Source organism: Rhinatrema bivittatum, chromosome 8 (genome assembly GCF_901001135.1).
Source record: "Rhinatrema bivittatum chromosome 8, aRhiBiv1.1, whole genome shotgun sequence".
NCBI classification, from domain to species: Eukaryota; Metazoa; Chordata; class Amphibia; order Gymnophiona; family Rhinatrematidae; genus Rhinatrema; species Rhinatrema bivittatum.
The window spans coordinates 182352080-182368385 of NC_042622.1; the positions used below are offsets into that span (position 1 = coordinate 182352080).

At 45.3% G+C, this 16306-nt stretch overlaps 1 protein-coding gene across 2 annotated transcripts in view; it reads right to left on the minus strand.

Annotated features, from left to right (window-relative positions):
• AKAP1 (A-kinase anchoring protein 1) overlaps positions 1-16306 on the minus strand; it is a 214352-nt gene that overhangs the window by 138579 nt on the left and 59467 nt on the right. For both annotated transcript variants that reach the window (XM_029611909.1, XM_029611908.1), the window contains exon 3: positions 9992-10125. In XM_029611909.1, coding sequence (XP_029467769.1) covers positions 9992-10125 — 134 coding nt within the window. The remainder of the gene's footprint in view (positions 1-9991; positions 10126-16306) is intronic.

Consider the following 16306-nt stretch of genomic DNA (forward strand, 5'->3'; position numbering starts at 1 on the left):
CAGACGACATGCTTGTCTTTCTGACAAACCCTGTGGTTTCCTTACCATTGGTATTAAAAATCCAAATTGAGTTTGGGCGGTTTGCAGGGCTCAAAATCAACGTTGATAAGTCTGAGGCTCTTGATGTCCTTGGTACCCTGCAGGTAAATTGGCCTGGTAAGCTTTCCGTTGCGATGGGTCCAATCAGCTCTTAAATACTTAGGGGTTTATGTACCGGCTAAGCCTTGTCACCTTTATGATTTAAATATCACTCCTCTCAAGCGGAAAATGCTCCAACATCTGGACTTGTGGAGGGCTCTACCGCTCTCTGTATCAGGGAAAATCCTGTTGCTACAAATGATGGAGATTTCTAGGTGGTTGTACTTGTTTCACATGCTTCCCGTATGGCTCAAAAAAGCGGATATTTTGGAAATCAACAAAGGGATTAGCCGATTCTTGTGGAGTGGCAAACGAGCTCGAATCCCCTTAAAGACTTTAATGCTGTCTAAACTGGAAGGCGGACTTAACTGTCCTGATCTTGAACGTTATAACCAAGCCAGCCTCCTTCAACATGTACGGGATTGGACCCTTGGTACTGCGTTTCACTCTCCTATGGATTTATACCATCACTGGTTGGCACCGTTTGCGCCAGGGGCAGTACTACATCTTGACGATTGCTCTCTGCCTAATTACATTGCTCGTAGTGTGGTCGTCCGTCCATTTCGCCAGATGTGGCGTCTCCTTTGTCGCATATTCTCTTTGCAAATGTCATCTACGGCATACCTGCCTATACGAGGATACTCAAAATTCTCTCCCGGAATGACGCAACCCTTATTTAAAGTATGGGCTGACAAAGGTGTGAAATATATGTTCCAACTTATTCAGGAGAACACTAGCCCACCTCAGCTTTTTAGCTTTCAGGAACTGCAAGATAGATATCACCTCCCAACGGTCGGTTTCTATGGTTACCTACAACTGAGACATTTTCTAATGGAGGAACTTCAGACCAATCCCTCCTTTGCTCTCTGTCAGAAACTGGGTGTTTTCCTTTCGGGAGAGGACGGCAAAAGGCAGAAGTGTTCCCAATATTATTTGGCTCTGCGGCAATCAGCTGGTCTCTCCGCCCTGCATGGTGTAGCGCTTAAGTGGAACCGCTTGCTTCCCACGGACGTAACGGCAAGGGACATAAAAAGCTGCTTTCAGAAAATTCCTGCTCTAGTCGAAAATGTACCCTTGCGGGAGAAGCTGTATAAGATTTTACATCAGGCGTACTATTCCCAGCTTCAGGTCTTCCATATGGGACTTACTTCTGACCGCCAATGCATGGGTTGCAGCTACCATACCCCCGATTTCTACCATGGGGTCTGGTCATGTACTGTGGTGCAGGAGTTGTGGAGGTCTCTACAGGGTTTGGCGAAGAAGATGTGGGGCCGGACAATCCCCTTGGACCCAGCACTGTGGCTTTTGGGTGTGATAGGCTCGGCAGGAGCTGAACTCACCATTCGCCAACTTCGTCTACTCGACAAATTCTCTCTTATAGCTAAAGCTACTATCCTGGCTCAATGGACAGAACAGAAACCACAATTTGTACACATCTGGAAAACCAAAATCCTCGGGCTCTTGCACATGGAATTATTGACGGCAAAACAAAAGTCTGTCAAGCAATATGCTGGTACTTGGACTTTATGGCTGGACTATATTGCCCTACTTCCAGCAGACACCACTAACTTTCTTCCCAGCAAGCCTAAGGATGCCTGACTACTGGACCTCTGCTTGTGAGCGGACGGAGGGTCATCCCTTCCAGCATCCCTTTCGGTTTTCATGTCCGTTTTTCTTTTCGTCTCAGCTTGACCGAATTTGGATATCACCTTACGCATTGGGATTTCACCTTACAAACTGGGTATCTGTTACTAGGCGGCCTACCTGGTTTAACTGAATAGTCCTGCTCCTATGAGTACAGACCAGTAAAGTCCTGTCTTTTGTTTTACAATCATTCGGGATGTCAGACCTGTTAAACATTGTTATTTCTATTGTTCAGGTTCAGTTTGATGGTTATTAAGATAATGGGCACTTCGAAATACCAGTTGGGGGGGTGGGAGGGGACACAAATCAGGGGGGGATTCCCCTTGTCGGGCGGAAAAACCTGCTTGCATGCCTGAATCCTAGAGATATAATATACGCCTGTTGGGGTTTCCCTGTCGGGGAAAAATGTGCAGTATGTACCGGTTGTTACACCCATTCGGGCATTATCTAGCAGGGTGGTGCAAGTATGTGTTTATGTTCTCTCACTCTGTATGTCTAGTTTTGCATCCATGAAATTCAGTTCCATCTGTTTGGAGTCTATCGTTGTACACGGACCATCTGTTGGGGGGTGTATACAATGTATGCTATTGTATTGGTTTCTGAATATTGTTTCCCTTTTTCTGCCTGAATGTGGGCATGGTTAGCTGTATTACTGCTGTTAATAAAGATTATATACACAAAAAAAAAAAAAAGGTTACGCAAGACAGATTGGCCGAAGATGGAATCCTGTCTTCCAGCTTTGTCCAAACAATAGTGGACTGCAAATGTATGGAGGGAACTCCAGGTTGCAGCCTTGCAGATGTCAGGAAGCGGCACCAATCGAAGGTGTGCTACTGAAGTGGCCATGGCCCTCACAGAGTGTGCTTTGACACGGTCTTGGAAAGGAATGCCAGCTTGCTGATAGCAAAAGGAAATGCAGTCCGCCAACCAGGAGGAAAGAGCCTGCTTACCCACAGGTTGTCCTAACTTGTTAGGATGGAAAGAGACGAATAATTGAGTGCTATTCCTGTGAGAAACTGTACGGTCTAGATAAAAAGCTAGAGCCCGTTTACAGTCTAGGGTATGCAGAGTCTGTTCCCCGGAGTTGGAGTGGGGCCTGGGAAAAAAGATAGGTAGTATGATGGATTGATTAATATGAAACTCCGAAACTACCTTAGGTAAAAATTTAGGGTGAGTGCGGAGTACTGCCCGGTCCTGCAGGCGTTTAGTGTAAGGCGGATAGGTAACTAGGGCCTGTAATTCACTAACCCTGCGAGCTGAAGTGATAGCCAGAAGGAATAACACTTTCCATGTGAGATATTTTAGGACACAGGAGTGAAGAGGTTCGAAAGGTGGCTTCATAAGGCGACCAAGAACCAGATTAAGGTCCCAAGATGGGGCCGGAGGACGTAAAGGTGGCTTCAAATGGAGCAAGCCTTTAAGAAAGCGTGTTACAAGGGGTTGTACTGAAATAGGGACACCCCCGATACCTTTATGGAAGGCGGCTACCGCACCAACATGCATTCTTATGGAAGAGGTCTTTAGACCTGATTCCGATAGATGCCATAAATAGTCCAAAAATTTAGAGATTGGACAGGAAAGGGGATCAAGGGACTGAGAAGTGCACCATGATGTATACCTTTTCCATTTGTAGGAGTAAGATTTTCTTGTGGAAGGCTTTCGTGAAGCTATCAGGACACGCGAAATTGAATCTAAAAGGTTAAATGGCTGAAGGACTAACCTTTCAACATCCATGCCGTCAGGGACAAGGCTTGGAGGTTGGGATGGAGGAGGCATCCGTCGTTTTGAGTGAGCAGATGTTGGTCCTTTCCCAGAGGAATGTGCCTGCGGATGGAGAGATCCTGGAGTATGGGAAACCACACTTGGCGTGGCCAGTGCGGTGCTATCAGGATCATAGTTCCCCTGTCCTGACGCAGCTTCACGAGAGTCCTCGACAGAAGAGGAAGTGGAGGGAATGCATAAAGCAGACCGGTTGTCCACGCGAGGGAGAATGCATCCCTCGGCCGAGAGTGCTGGCTCCGAATGAGAGAGCAGTAATTGTCCACTTTGTGGTTCTGAGGGGACGCAAAGAGGTCTATGTGGGGATAACCCCATTTGTGAAACAGAGAGGTCGCTACCAAAGGATTGAGTGACCACTCGTGTGGTTGGAAGACACGGCTCAGCTGGTCTGCCAATACGTTGTCTACTCCCGGTAGGTAGGTGGCCCTGAGTTACATGGAGCGGGAGAGGGCTTCTGCCCAAATCTGCGCAGCTTCCCGACACAGAAGGAAGGAGCCTGTGCCTCCCTGCTTGTTTATGTACCACATGGCCACCTGGTTGTCTGTCTGAATTAAGATTGCGTGGTTCGAAAGGCAATCTTGAAAAGTCTTGAGAGCATAGCGGATTGCTCGCAGCTCCAGGAAATTTATCTGGTGTTTGGCTTCCTCTAGTGACCAGAATCCTTGAGTTTGTAGATTGTTTACATGGGCTCCCCAACCGATGTTGGAAGCGTCGGTGGTGAGGATTACCTGGGGATCTGGTGGAAGAAAAGGCAAGCCCTGTAGGAGGTTGAATTGATTTGTCCACCAGGCAAGAGACAGACGGAGTGCATCTATGATGCGAACAATGGCGGACAGAGGCTGAACAGCTTGGGTCCATTGTAATCTCAGAGTCCATTGCGTGACTCTCATGGCCAAATGAGCCATGGGAGTCACATGAACTGAGGAGGCCATGTGTCCCAGTAGAACAAGGAATTGGCGAGCTGTTGCTGTGTGTTGAGACTGCAGCTGGCAAGCTAGGGACACAAGGGCTTGAACCCGTTGATGAGGAAGAAAGGCTTTTGCCTGTAAGGTGTCCAAGTCTGCCCCAATGAAGGATAAGATTTGAGATGGGACTAAGTAGGATTTCTCATAATTGACAAGAAACCCTAGAGAAAGCAAAGTTTGAATTGTTAGGGTCAGGGAGGACAGAGCAATCTGCTGGGTTGGGGCCCTGATTAACCAATCGGCCAGGTACGGGTAGACGTGGACACCTGCTTTCCTGAGAAAAGCTGCTACCACCACGAGGCATTTGGTGAAAACTCGTGGTGCGGATGCCAGGCCGAAAGGTAGCACTCGATATTGGTAGTGATTACGGCCTACTAGAAAACGCAGGTATTTGCGATGAGATTGCGTGATCGCAATGTGGGTATATGCGTCTTTCAGGTCTAGAGAGCATAGCCAATCCCCTCTTTGCAGCAGAGGGAGAAGAGAGGCTAGGGTTACCATCTTGAATTTCTCCTTGTGAAGGTACTTGTTGAGGGCCCATAGGTCCAGGATCGGACGAAGTCCCCCTGACTTTTTTTGGATCAGGAAGTACCTGGAGTAGAACCCTAGTCCTTGTTGTAAGGGAGGAATGGGTTCTATAGCGTTTGACTGTAGGAGAAGAGAAACTTCCTGCTCTAAAAGAACAGAGTGATCGGTGAGACTCCACCCCTGCAGGGGTGGGGAGTCGAAAGGGAGAGTCAGGAAGTTGAGATGGTAACCCTGTGCAATTATCGCTATCACCCACTGATCTGTGGTGATGTGATGCCACCTTTCTAGAAAGTGGCACAATCGACCTCCTACTGGTATGGCTGGAAGAGGGGTTTGGCAACTGCTCTCTAAGTGAGAGTCAAAAACCCGCCGCAGGGCCAGGTTGTGGAGCTGCTGCGGGCTTTTGTTTACGAGTCTGGCGAGGTTGAGTTTTATGGTAAGACCTCGCAGGCCTAGCCTTGGCTGATGGGGGATAATACTTCCGTGGCCGGAAGAAAGACTTTTTGCAGTCCTTCCTAACCGGCTGTTTAGAAGGCAAGTCAGGAGGAATGGATGAGAGCTGTTTAAGTGTCTCATGATGATCCTTTAGTTCAGCAACAATTTGCTGAATCTGCTCACCAAACAAATTATCCCCTAGACAGGGCAAGTCAGAGAGCCTGTCCTGAACTTCTGGACGAAGGTCAGATGACTTGAGCCAAGCCCAGCGTCTGGTGGAGATGGCCGTAGCAGAAAGTCTAGTGGAAGCATCAAAGATGTCATAAGCTGTTTTTATTTCATGCTTCCCAGCTTCAAATCCTTTATTTAGTAGGGATTGAAGCTGCGGCTGGAACTGTTCTGGTAAGGCATCTGAGTACTCCTGCATCTGTTTCAGGATGACCCTATTATATTGAGTCATATATAGCTGATAAGAAGCTATTCTAGAAATCAGCATGGCTCCTTGGTACACCTTTCTACCTATACTATCTAGGAATTTATTTTCCTTAGTAGGAGGTACGGAAGAATGTGGCTTTAATCGTTTAGCTTTCTTTTGAGCTGATTCTACCACAACAGAATGATGGTCCAATTGTGGTTTCTGAAACTCAGGTGCTGACTGTACGAGATAGGTAGAGTCAGCTTTTTTGTTTACCGGAGCAACAGATCCAGGAGATTCCCAATTCTTTTTTAGAAGGTCTAGAAAAACCTGATGAATTGGAATAGAGGTGATGATCTTAGGGGCATCCAGGAATTGGAGCAATTCCATCATCTGGTGCCTGTCATCTTGTTCAGAATGAAGCTGGAAAGGGACCAACTCCGACATTTCCTTCACAAAATTTATGAAAGAGAGGTCCTCAGGGGGAGAACACTTTCTACTCCCCGCAGGAGAGGGTGGTGAAGGCAAATCATCGGTGTCAGTCGAGGTATCATCACCCCCAAGAGTCATAAGGATCAGGATGCTGACCTATAGGACCATGAGGGGGCTGAATACCTGAAGGCCCCGGTTGAGGCTCCGAGAAATTGGAAGGAATCACCGGGGGCATCGAGAATGTCCTCGATGGAATCGGTGCCGGCATCGGCATTCTTGGTGGAGCTGATGTGCGTATCGCCCCTGAGGAATGTATCGGTGGCGAGGGACGACAAGGCACCGATGGAACTACCCCCCGAAGGGGGAATTCGGTACGGTGTTTCTCCACCTGATGACATCGGTGACCCGGGTGCTGTCGGTGGAAGGGCTTTCGTAAGCGCTTCCATCTGGGCAAGCAGCGGTGCCAGTGCTGCTGGAATCGGGTCGGTGACTGGTTCCACTCTCGGTGCCGGAGTCAGTGCCGGAGGAGTCTGGAACCGTAGCATCGCCTTGTCGATGGCCTCCTGGACCAGCCGGTCCAGTTCTGCCCGGAGACCAAGGGTAACGAGACCCGGCTCGACGGGAGAGGGAAGCTGAGGCTGAGCCGGAGGGACCACCGTCACAGGTGGAATCGCGGCTCCCAAACCCCGGAGGGGTGAGGGTTGCCTCTGTGTCTGCGAGACAGGAGTCGACGGTGCCACTTCTGGTCGAGACTTCTTTGGCGGAGGCTCGGACAGTACGGAGGCAGATGACATCGATGGCGATGTTTCTCCTTCTGATCCCCTCGATGATCAGGGGAAGGGACAGGAGTCGATGGCCGTGAAGTCGTCGATGGCGGACGGTCACCGGAGGGCTGTCGATGATAAGACTTCGACGGTGTCGGTTCCGATGACGTCGATGCAATCGATGGCGTTGGGGTACGAGCATGGAAAAGGAGTCCCATCTTCTCCCTTCTGGCTTTGCAACCTTTTGGTGTCATTAGGGCACATTTGGTGCAAGTCAGGACATCATGCTCGCTTCCTAAGCACAAAACACAGACTCTATGTGGGTCTGTGATTGACATAGTTCGGGTACAGTCCGGACACCGACGGAACCCCGACGCCATGGCCATAGGCCAAAAATTTAGCCGCGGGACTGTCGACAGCCAACGGGCCTCGAGGGCCAAACTCGACGGAAGTCGACCAAACGATGGCAAAAACTTACTGAAGTTCCGCGGAGTGAAAAATTTGAAGAAGAGAGACCCCTGAGGGGCAAATTTTTCTTCAGTAATTTAATTGAAGAATTCCTGTCAGGAACGTGGTTAAGAGCTCTTTGACCGCGTGGCTACTGTTGCGCGGAAAAAAGAAGACTGAAGGGAGACCCCTGCTGGCTGCAGGGTTAGTGCCGTGCTGGGCATGCCCAGTAGGGGCCAGTCAAAGTTCCTGAAACTTTGACAGAAGTTTTCCGTGGTTGGGCTCCATCCTCGATGTCACCCATTTGTGAGGACAACCATCCTGCTTGTCCTGTGAGAAGATACATTGTCTAAATCACCTGACTCAACCTTTCCTGCAGGCAGATACAAGTAAAGCGCGGCCACAGTTACCTCGTTTCTAACCCACTGTTTACTCACAATTTCGCCGGTAAGTCTAACCCACGATTCACTATCTGTTTTTACCGATCCTTACCGCTTCTTTAACCCGACGCATATCCCTTTCCGCCCGCGTCATGTATATGTATGTAAACGATCCGATTAGCTATTCCCTCCCATACAGTAAAGTGCGCCCCGACTATCGCCTTTTTAACCTATTTTGCCGCGTCTTTAACCTAATAATTTACTGCCTACCCTGACCCTTGCATTAGTGTGGTTCACTGGTTGCTCAGCATATTCAATTTAAAGCTTTAACCTTGGTATTTAAGGCTCAGCATGATCCCATACATTTGTATTCACAAGAATGTAATTATCTGATTCTACCACCAAAAGCCGCCCAGTCCCAAACCAACCCAATCCACAGAAAAAAAAAAATGCTTCTCGCACTTAGCCGCCCAGTCCCAAACCAAACCAATCCAAGCCCCAGCAGAGAAAGACGAAATTTCACAGTCCTAAACTTTCCCCCAGTCCCCGCTCACCTGCCCTGGCCGTGGCCACGCAAGCCCCCAGCAGCAGCAGTAGAAGTAGAAGGGCGGCGAGAGAGAGAGCGGCAAGAGAGAGTGGCTTCAGCAGCCCCGCCGGCGAAGATGAATACGTGCACCCCTGTAGGTCCAATATGGGCGCTCAAGGCAGCAAAAGCGCATTGCGCACACGCCGTGACCGGCTGGACGTCCAAGCTGGTCACGGAGTTTGCGCATGCGCCTTTGCTGCCTTGAGCGCCCATATTGGACCTACAGGGGTGCACGTATTCATCTTCGCCGGCGGAGCTGCTGAAGCCGCTTTCTCGACGCCCTTCTACTGCTGCTGCTGGGGGCTTGCGTGGCCAGGGCAGGGGGAAAGTTTGGGACTGTGAAATTTCGTCTTTCTCTGCTGGGGCTTGGATTGGTTTGGGACTGGGCAGCTAAGTGCGAGAAGCATTTTTTTTTCTGTGGATTGCGTTGGTTTGGGACTGGGTGGCTAAATTTCGTCTCTCTCTGCTGGGGCTTGGATTGGGTTGGTTTGGGACTGTAGGAGAGCCATCCACTTCCTGGTATCTCATTTGAAATGACAGGTACCAGCGCACCCAGGATACTGTATAGGCGCTGTATAGAGCCTATACAGTAAAATGGATTGTGCTTCATGGACGCGGCTTGCATTTGGCATGCCATTTAAATACAGTATCGAGCGGTAGGTGATCCGAACTGTGCGTGCGGCAAACGCGGGTGCGCCGGGCACTAACGCACCTCTTTCTACCGCCCCTCACTGTATCGGCCCGCTGGTGAATAAACTTAAGTAGCTAAAAGAGCTACAAACTAGCCCCAAAATGTTTAAATCATTTATAGTGTGTAGAGAGAAACATGCATGCAACTTTTATAAAGCAATGTTTTCATGTTAATTCATACATTGAGTCTTCTTCAAAATGTTTCCTATTTTTGTGCATATTGACAAAAATTGTTTATGTACAATAAGGCCCATGGTATGTGAAGGAAGGTGCACCTGATTACAGAAAAACTTCAAGAACTTTCACTGCTGTGCTAAGACAAGATGTACAAAATTAAACCCCCCCCCCCCCACACACACACACACACACACCAGGGTTATCCTATTAAAAAAACAGGATATATTTACTCTACAAATATGAAACAAAGGTGTACTGTAAATATTTCACATCTTCAGTTAAGAGCTATATTTGATCAGCGGATCTTACTTTTTCAATATATCCATCTCACTACCTTTGTAAAAATTTGGGAAATACACATACTATTATGAATTTCTATGCACGGGACAAAAAATAAGTATTTGGAAAAAAATATCAGAAATCACTAATACACCCTTCATTACAGCTAACATGCTCCATCATAATCATTAAATACTTCTTTTCCCCACAGGCAGCAAATGGAAAATGAAAAAGTTTTTAAAAAACGCATCTTTCTATGGCCTGGGCATGCCTCAGACAAAGTAATCCTACAAATAGGGCATCACAGTAAAAACAAGTGCTAAGTGTTTTACCTTTGGCACTTCTATCTCCCAGATGATCAGTTCTGATTTTTTGCACTCTGTTCCTTGCTTGTCATTTTGGATATTTTTTATTTTGCCAGGAGCACAACCGCTGTCCACTGAATCCATACTATTTACATCTGAACCTACAACATTCAATTAACCAATTACAAATACTTCAGGTTAATACTTCTACAGGATCCCAATGTACACAACTAAAATCAGTTAGATTGGGGTCACAGTGCTGCATGCAGTAGGACTTGGATTGAAGTTTTTGTGTTGGGGAATGCTGATGTGGAGCATGGTGCAGAAGGCGACAGTCCCAATGAGGGAGGAAAAGTATCTGCCACAAATGCTGTAACCCCTACCACTGAGCAGCACTTAATAGTCTTGTAGAAGACATCGCTCAAGTCTTCTGGTCCAGTGAGAATTCCTAGTGTGACTGGGAATGATATCTACAGTGAGGAAGTTAGAGTGGGGAAGAAAAACCAAGTATAGAGAAGACAGAACAAACAAAAATGCCTCATAGATCTCAATGTTTTAAGTAATTTCTCTTTAGCAGTGAAGACCATGAAATTGTATATTATGATTAAAAGATTAAGTTCTCATATTTTGAATTTCTGATTACCAGATCTGATCAATTATTTTGGAGGTTTCTTCATTTCCTTCCATGTAGAAATTAGGAGAAGTAAAAAAATAAGCCATAGCAGTACTACAATTCTGTTCAAAATATTGAATGCAGGAAATTCCTGCAACATTCTGAAACTGGGCAACTTCACAGGGAATCTGCTATGAAAATATGCTGACACTTCTCCATGGTATTTTCCCCACATGGGGAGAGGAAAAGCACTATTACAAAAAATGTTCATAAAAAAATAAATCCTGCAATAACTAGAAAATATCTGCCTTACCCTTCAATGGTTTATACCATTCATCAAGAGAAATAGTCTGCTAAATGATGGGATAAGACTGTTCTCAGCTGCTCTCATTTAAGTTCACACTATGCAGGCATTTGGTTAAATATTTCCTTATGCATTTACCTCTGAACAATTATTTGTTTTATTCAAAAATAGTCTTTTCCTATTTTGTGATTATAGAAACATTCTGATATGTCATGAACTTAATTTATATTCTGTGATGCTTAATGAGAAGAAAGGCCAAACAGGATAGGGCATATGATATTGTTTATAAAATCATGAGTGGGGTGGAACACTTATTTACTCTTTCAGGTCCCAATGCAATAAGGTGCACTGGACTATGCACACAATTTTACCCATGAACATGTGCTGGTTTTGTGTATACAGACTATACTCCTGATGCATAAAGGAGTTTTGCGTGCAAAAAAAAAAAAAATCTCTACACAAGCCCATGTATATTAATGCTTTTCTATTTAAATACCATATTAAGGCATTATCTGTTTCTCCCAGATGCAAAGAGACAGGTAGGTTTAATGAATGGTTTCTTAATGCTGGAGTGGAGTAAAGTAACTATGTCAGTAATTATATTCTGTGCGGCTGAACTCAAACTTCATGGTGCAGTGGGGTCTGCATTTATGCACATAAAACAAAATTTGTCCACAAATCAGGTTTTCTGTACATAAAGCATGTTTTGTACATAGAAAATGCTTTATGGACAAATTAATTTTAATCACAAATGTTCTGTGCACATAAGCTTTATTTAAAGAAAATGCTATTTGGGCACACAAAATGTTTTCTGTACATAAATCATTTTATGCACACTAACATTGTCTTCTGTGTACTTTAACTCCATTTTTTTACTTGTTTTATTATAGCAGGTCCTGAAATAGTATGTTTATGTTTACTGAACTTGATATATCGCTTATAAAGACAATTCAAGAACTTTGCAAAAGATATAGTCATAACTTAAAAACAATATACAAACATTCTCCATGAAACTAATACGGTAGGTAGTATAAATCAAACTGGAGAAAGTATTTCATTCAATCAACAATCAAGCTGTGGAATGTTTTGCTGGAGAATGTGGTCAAGGCATCCAGCATAGCCAAGTTTAAAACGGATTTACAATAGTTCCTAGAAGAAATGTTCATAAATAATTACTAGTCCTGGAGACTTGGAAAAAGATACTTCATATCCTTAAGAGTGGGCAACAAAAAATGATTTTCTTTTTGGGATCTGCTGGTACTTCCTAGAGATACAGAGCAGCAACTGTTGGAGACAGATGCCAAAAAAGTTAATTCGTCAAAAGAGGTATGCAAATCGGTTTGTCAATTATCAAAGTCCATTCTGGTTTTCAGGGTATAAATAATAAATATTGATATATTTGGTCACCTAGAAAACCAAACTGGATTTTGGTCCTGAACCAATTTGCATATCCTTGCTTTACAGTGCCAAACTTGTACCTATATACTTGGAGGCAATTTTCAAAAAATGCTTACATTGATGGGTACTTTTAACCTATGGTCTTTGCATTAATTTTTCATGTAAAAGTATGTATGCACTTTTACTTTGAAACTGCTTAAGGAAAAAAAGTACCTAGAGAGACTTGTGCCTTTTTCTGTGGATATTTTTTCCAACCAAACCTATGTGCATAGTTTCCCTTCCCTTGTCCCCTCATGGGAATTTCTCCGCTACATTGTGGCATGATGCATGTATTTACCTGCATATAGGGTTGCAATTTTTCAGACCGGCAAGTTACATGGGTAATGTGCTTTTTGTCTATGGAAATACCTTTGAAAACTGCCCCCTTTTCTTTCTAAACAGCAGTGACTCTTACTGTCAGAATTAATTCTGTAGCCAAAAAAAAAAAGAGTCCAAGGGAGGGACTGGGAAAATGACATTGTTTCATAAATAAAACTACAGCAAAGTTTAACATGGTGCTCCAGCTAAGAAGTGTTAATTTCCTTAACGAGAAATCAATCTAGAGTGTGTAGGATTCCAGAGAGAACATGAGCAATTTTTTACGTGCCAATTCTGTTAGTCTTGCCAGTCTAGATCACGTAGGGTACACTGCCATCTGCTGGCTCAGCAGACCAACACCAGTTTTCTTAGGAAGAGTTCACACAAGCTTCCAGTATCTTTTCTGCTGCTCTGTCCTCAGTTTAAGTACATCCCCAGAAACAGTGTACATATAATACTGAGCTTGAAAGAACAGAAAAATCAATATAATAAAAAAAAAAAAAATGGCAGAAAGACCAAATTAGCTCAGAGTGCAGTTATTCCCGTCTATGCTGAGAAGGATATATTCCAGCATCACAAGCTTGATCACTTGTAGGATTATCACACCTTATCCAAGTTGTTTCCATAGAAATACTATCTTTCAAGGATTTGTGTGCTCCATTGTCAGGCAAAAGACGAGGTTGTGAAATCCCTGTAAAATCATGACTGGATCATCAATCGAGAGGTCATGTTCTCAGCAATTTTAGGATTTTTATTGTATCAGAGTGAGATTTGTCACTCAGAATAAAAGGTAGCACTGACAGAATAAGGAGACTCATCTAATGGAGGCTGCAGCTAGATGCACAAAACTTTAGTGAAGTGAAAACAGAACAGTACTTATACTTTAAGATCCATGGTGGTGATAATAGAATAGAATGGGCTAGATTCTATTTGGTAGCCAAGATACAGCACAATTTATCTTATATACCAAGCCCCATTGGTCCATTTCTTCCTATGGTAGCCTGATCAACTTGGAAAAAAACTTCGGAATGGTTCTGTGGTCTGGGTGAGCTCATTTCTTCTCTATAATCTCCCTTAATGTAGCATGAATAGGAAGACATCTTGGACTTGAAAGTCTCTCAAGAAAAGGTCTGCAATCTTGTTTTTTTGCTGGCTCCTTTGCCTCTAAAATGAGGACTGACATCACCCATTAAACTAATAGTCCTAGCTTTGAGTCCATGAGTAACAAAGACCTTCCAGCTTCTTCTTCCTTTTTTTGCACTGGAAGGTAGCTCCTCCAAGAACACTGGAGATTATCTTTGGACAAAATTCCAGGTTGTGAGGCCTAGGACTAAGACAAAAAGGCTTATCCACTTTCTTTTTTCTATTGCAGGAAAAATTATTTAAATCAGGGTTTGTTTTAAAATGCTTATTACACCAGTTCACAATAGAGAAGTCTAACATCCCTCCTGGTAATACTCTCTTCCCCCACCCAAAGGTTTCATCTGCTTTTACCCAACCACTCCTGCCCTTTGGCATCCAGGGACTTCCTCGCTCTACCACCACTGATTATATAGCACCAAAAGGTGTGCACTGCTGTATAAATACATTTAAAAAAAAAAAAAGTCCTTTCTCCAAACTAGAAAAGACACACAAGAGAAATTATTTATTCTGGGAATGAAGAATCAGGAAGAAAGCAAATGTTGCTTACCTGATGTAACAGGTGTTCTCACAGGACAGCAGGATGTTAGTCCTCACAAATGGGTGACATCGAGGATGGAGCCCACCACGGAAAACTTCTGTCAAAGTTTAAACAGAACTTTGACTGGCCCCTACTGGGCATGCCCAGCACGGCACTGACCCTGCAGCCAGCAGGGGTCTCCCTTCAGTCTTGTTTCAAAGCTACAGGCAGTGCCTAGAAAGTAAAATAAAAACGAACCCAACACCGCGGGGTGGCGGGCGGGTTTCGTGAGAACTAACATCCTGCTGTCCTGTGAGAACACCTGTTACATCAGGTAAGCAACATTTGCTTTCTCACAGGACAAGCAGGATGGTTGTCCTCACAAATGGGTGAGTACCGAGCTGAGGATGTCCTAACTTGCACCAAATGTACCCAACGGGGTGCAACAGGCACAACAACTGGGGTGTAATTTGGGAAAGGGCATCCGCACCCTACCGGGAAGGTGGAAGGGTGTTGGTACATCATGTTGGAAAAAGGTTACGCAAGACAGATTGGCCGAAGATGGAATCCTGTCTTCCAGCTTTGTCCAAACAATAGTGGGCTGTATGGAGAGAACTCCAGGTTGCAGCCTTGCAGATGTCAGGAAGCGGCACCGATCGAAGGTGTGCTACTGAAGTGGCCATGGCCCTCACAGAGTGTGCTTTGACACGGTCTTGGAACGGAATGCCAGCTTGCTGATAGCAAAAGGAAATGCAGTCCGCCAACCAGGAGGAAAGAGCCTGCTTACCCACAGGTTGTCCTAACTTGTTAGGATGGAAAGAGACGAATAATTGAGTGCTCTTCCTGTGAGAAACTGTACGGTCTAGATAAAAAGCTAGAGCTCGTTTACAGTCTAGGGTATGCAGAGTCTGTTCCCCGGAGTTGGAGTGGGGCCTGGGAAAAAAGATAGGTAGTATGATGGATTGATTAATATGAAACTCCGAAACTACCTTAGGTAAGAATTTAGGGTGAGTGCGGAGTACCGCCCGGTCCTGCAGGAGTTTAGTGTAAGGCGGATAGGTAACTAGGGCCTGTAGTTCACTAACCCTGCGAGCTGAAGTGATAGCCAAAAGGAATAACACTTTCCATGTGAGATATTTTAGGTCACAGGAGTGAAGAGGTTCAAAAGGTGGCTTCATAAGGCGACCAAGAACCAGATTAAGGTCCCAAGATGGGGCCGGAGGACGTAAAGGTGGCTTCAAATGGAGCAAGCCTTTAAGAAAGCGTGTTACAAGGGGTTGTACTGAAATAGGGACACCCCCCGATACCTTTATGGAAGGCGGCTACCGCACTGACATGCATTCTTATGGAAGAGGTCTTTAGACCTGATTCTGATAGATGCCATAAATAGTCCAAGAATTTAGAGATTGGACAGGAAAGGGGATCAAGGGACTGAGAAGTGCACCATGATGTATACCTTTTCCATTTGTATGAATAAGATTTTCTTGTGGAAGGCTTTCGTGAAGCTATCAGGACACGAGAAACTGAATCCGAAAGATTAAATGGCTGAAGGACTAACCTTTCAACATCCATGCCGTCAAGGACAAGGCTTGGAGGTTGGGATGGAGGAGGCATCCGTCGTTTTGAGTGAGCAGATGCGGGTCCTTTCCCAGAGGAATGTGCCTGCGGATGGAGAGATCCTGGAGTATGGGAAACCACACTTGGCGTGGCCAGTGTGGTGCTATCAGGATCATAGTTCCCCTGTCCTGACGCAGCTTCACGAGAGTCTTCGACAGAAGAGGAAGTGGAGGGAATGCATAAAGCAGACCGGTTGTCCATGCGAGGGAGAATGCATCCCTCGGCCGAGAGTGCTGGCTCCGAATGAGAGAGCAGTAATTGTCCACTTTGTGGTTCTGAGGGGACGCAAAGAGGTCTATGTGGGGATAACCCCATTTGTGAAACAGAGAGGTCACTACCAAAGGATTGAGTGACCACTCGTGTGGTTGGAAGACACGGCTCAGCTGTTCTGCC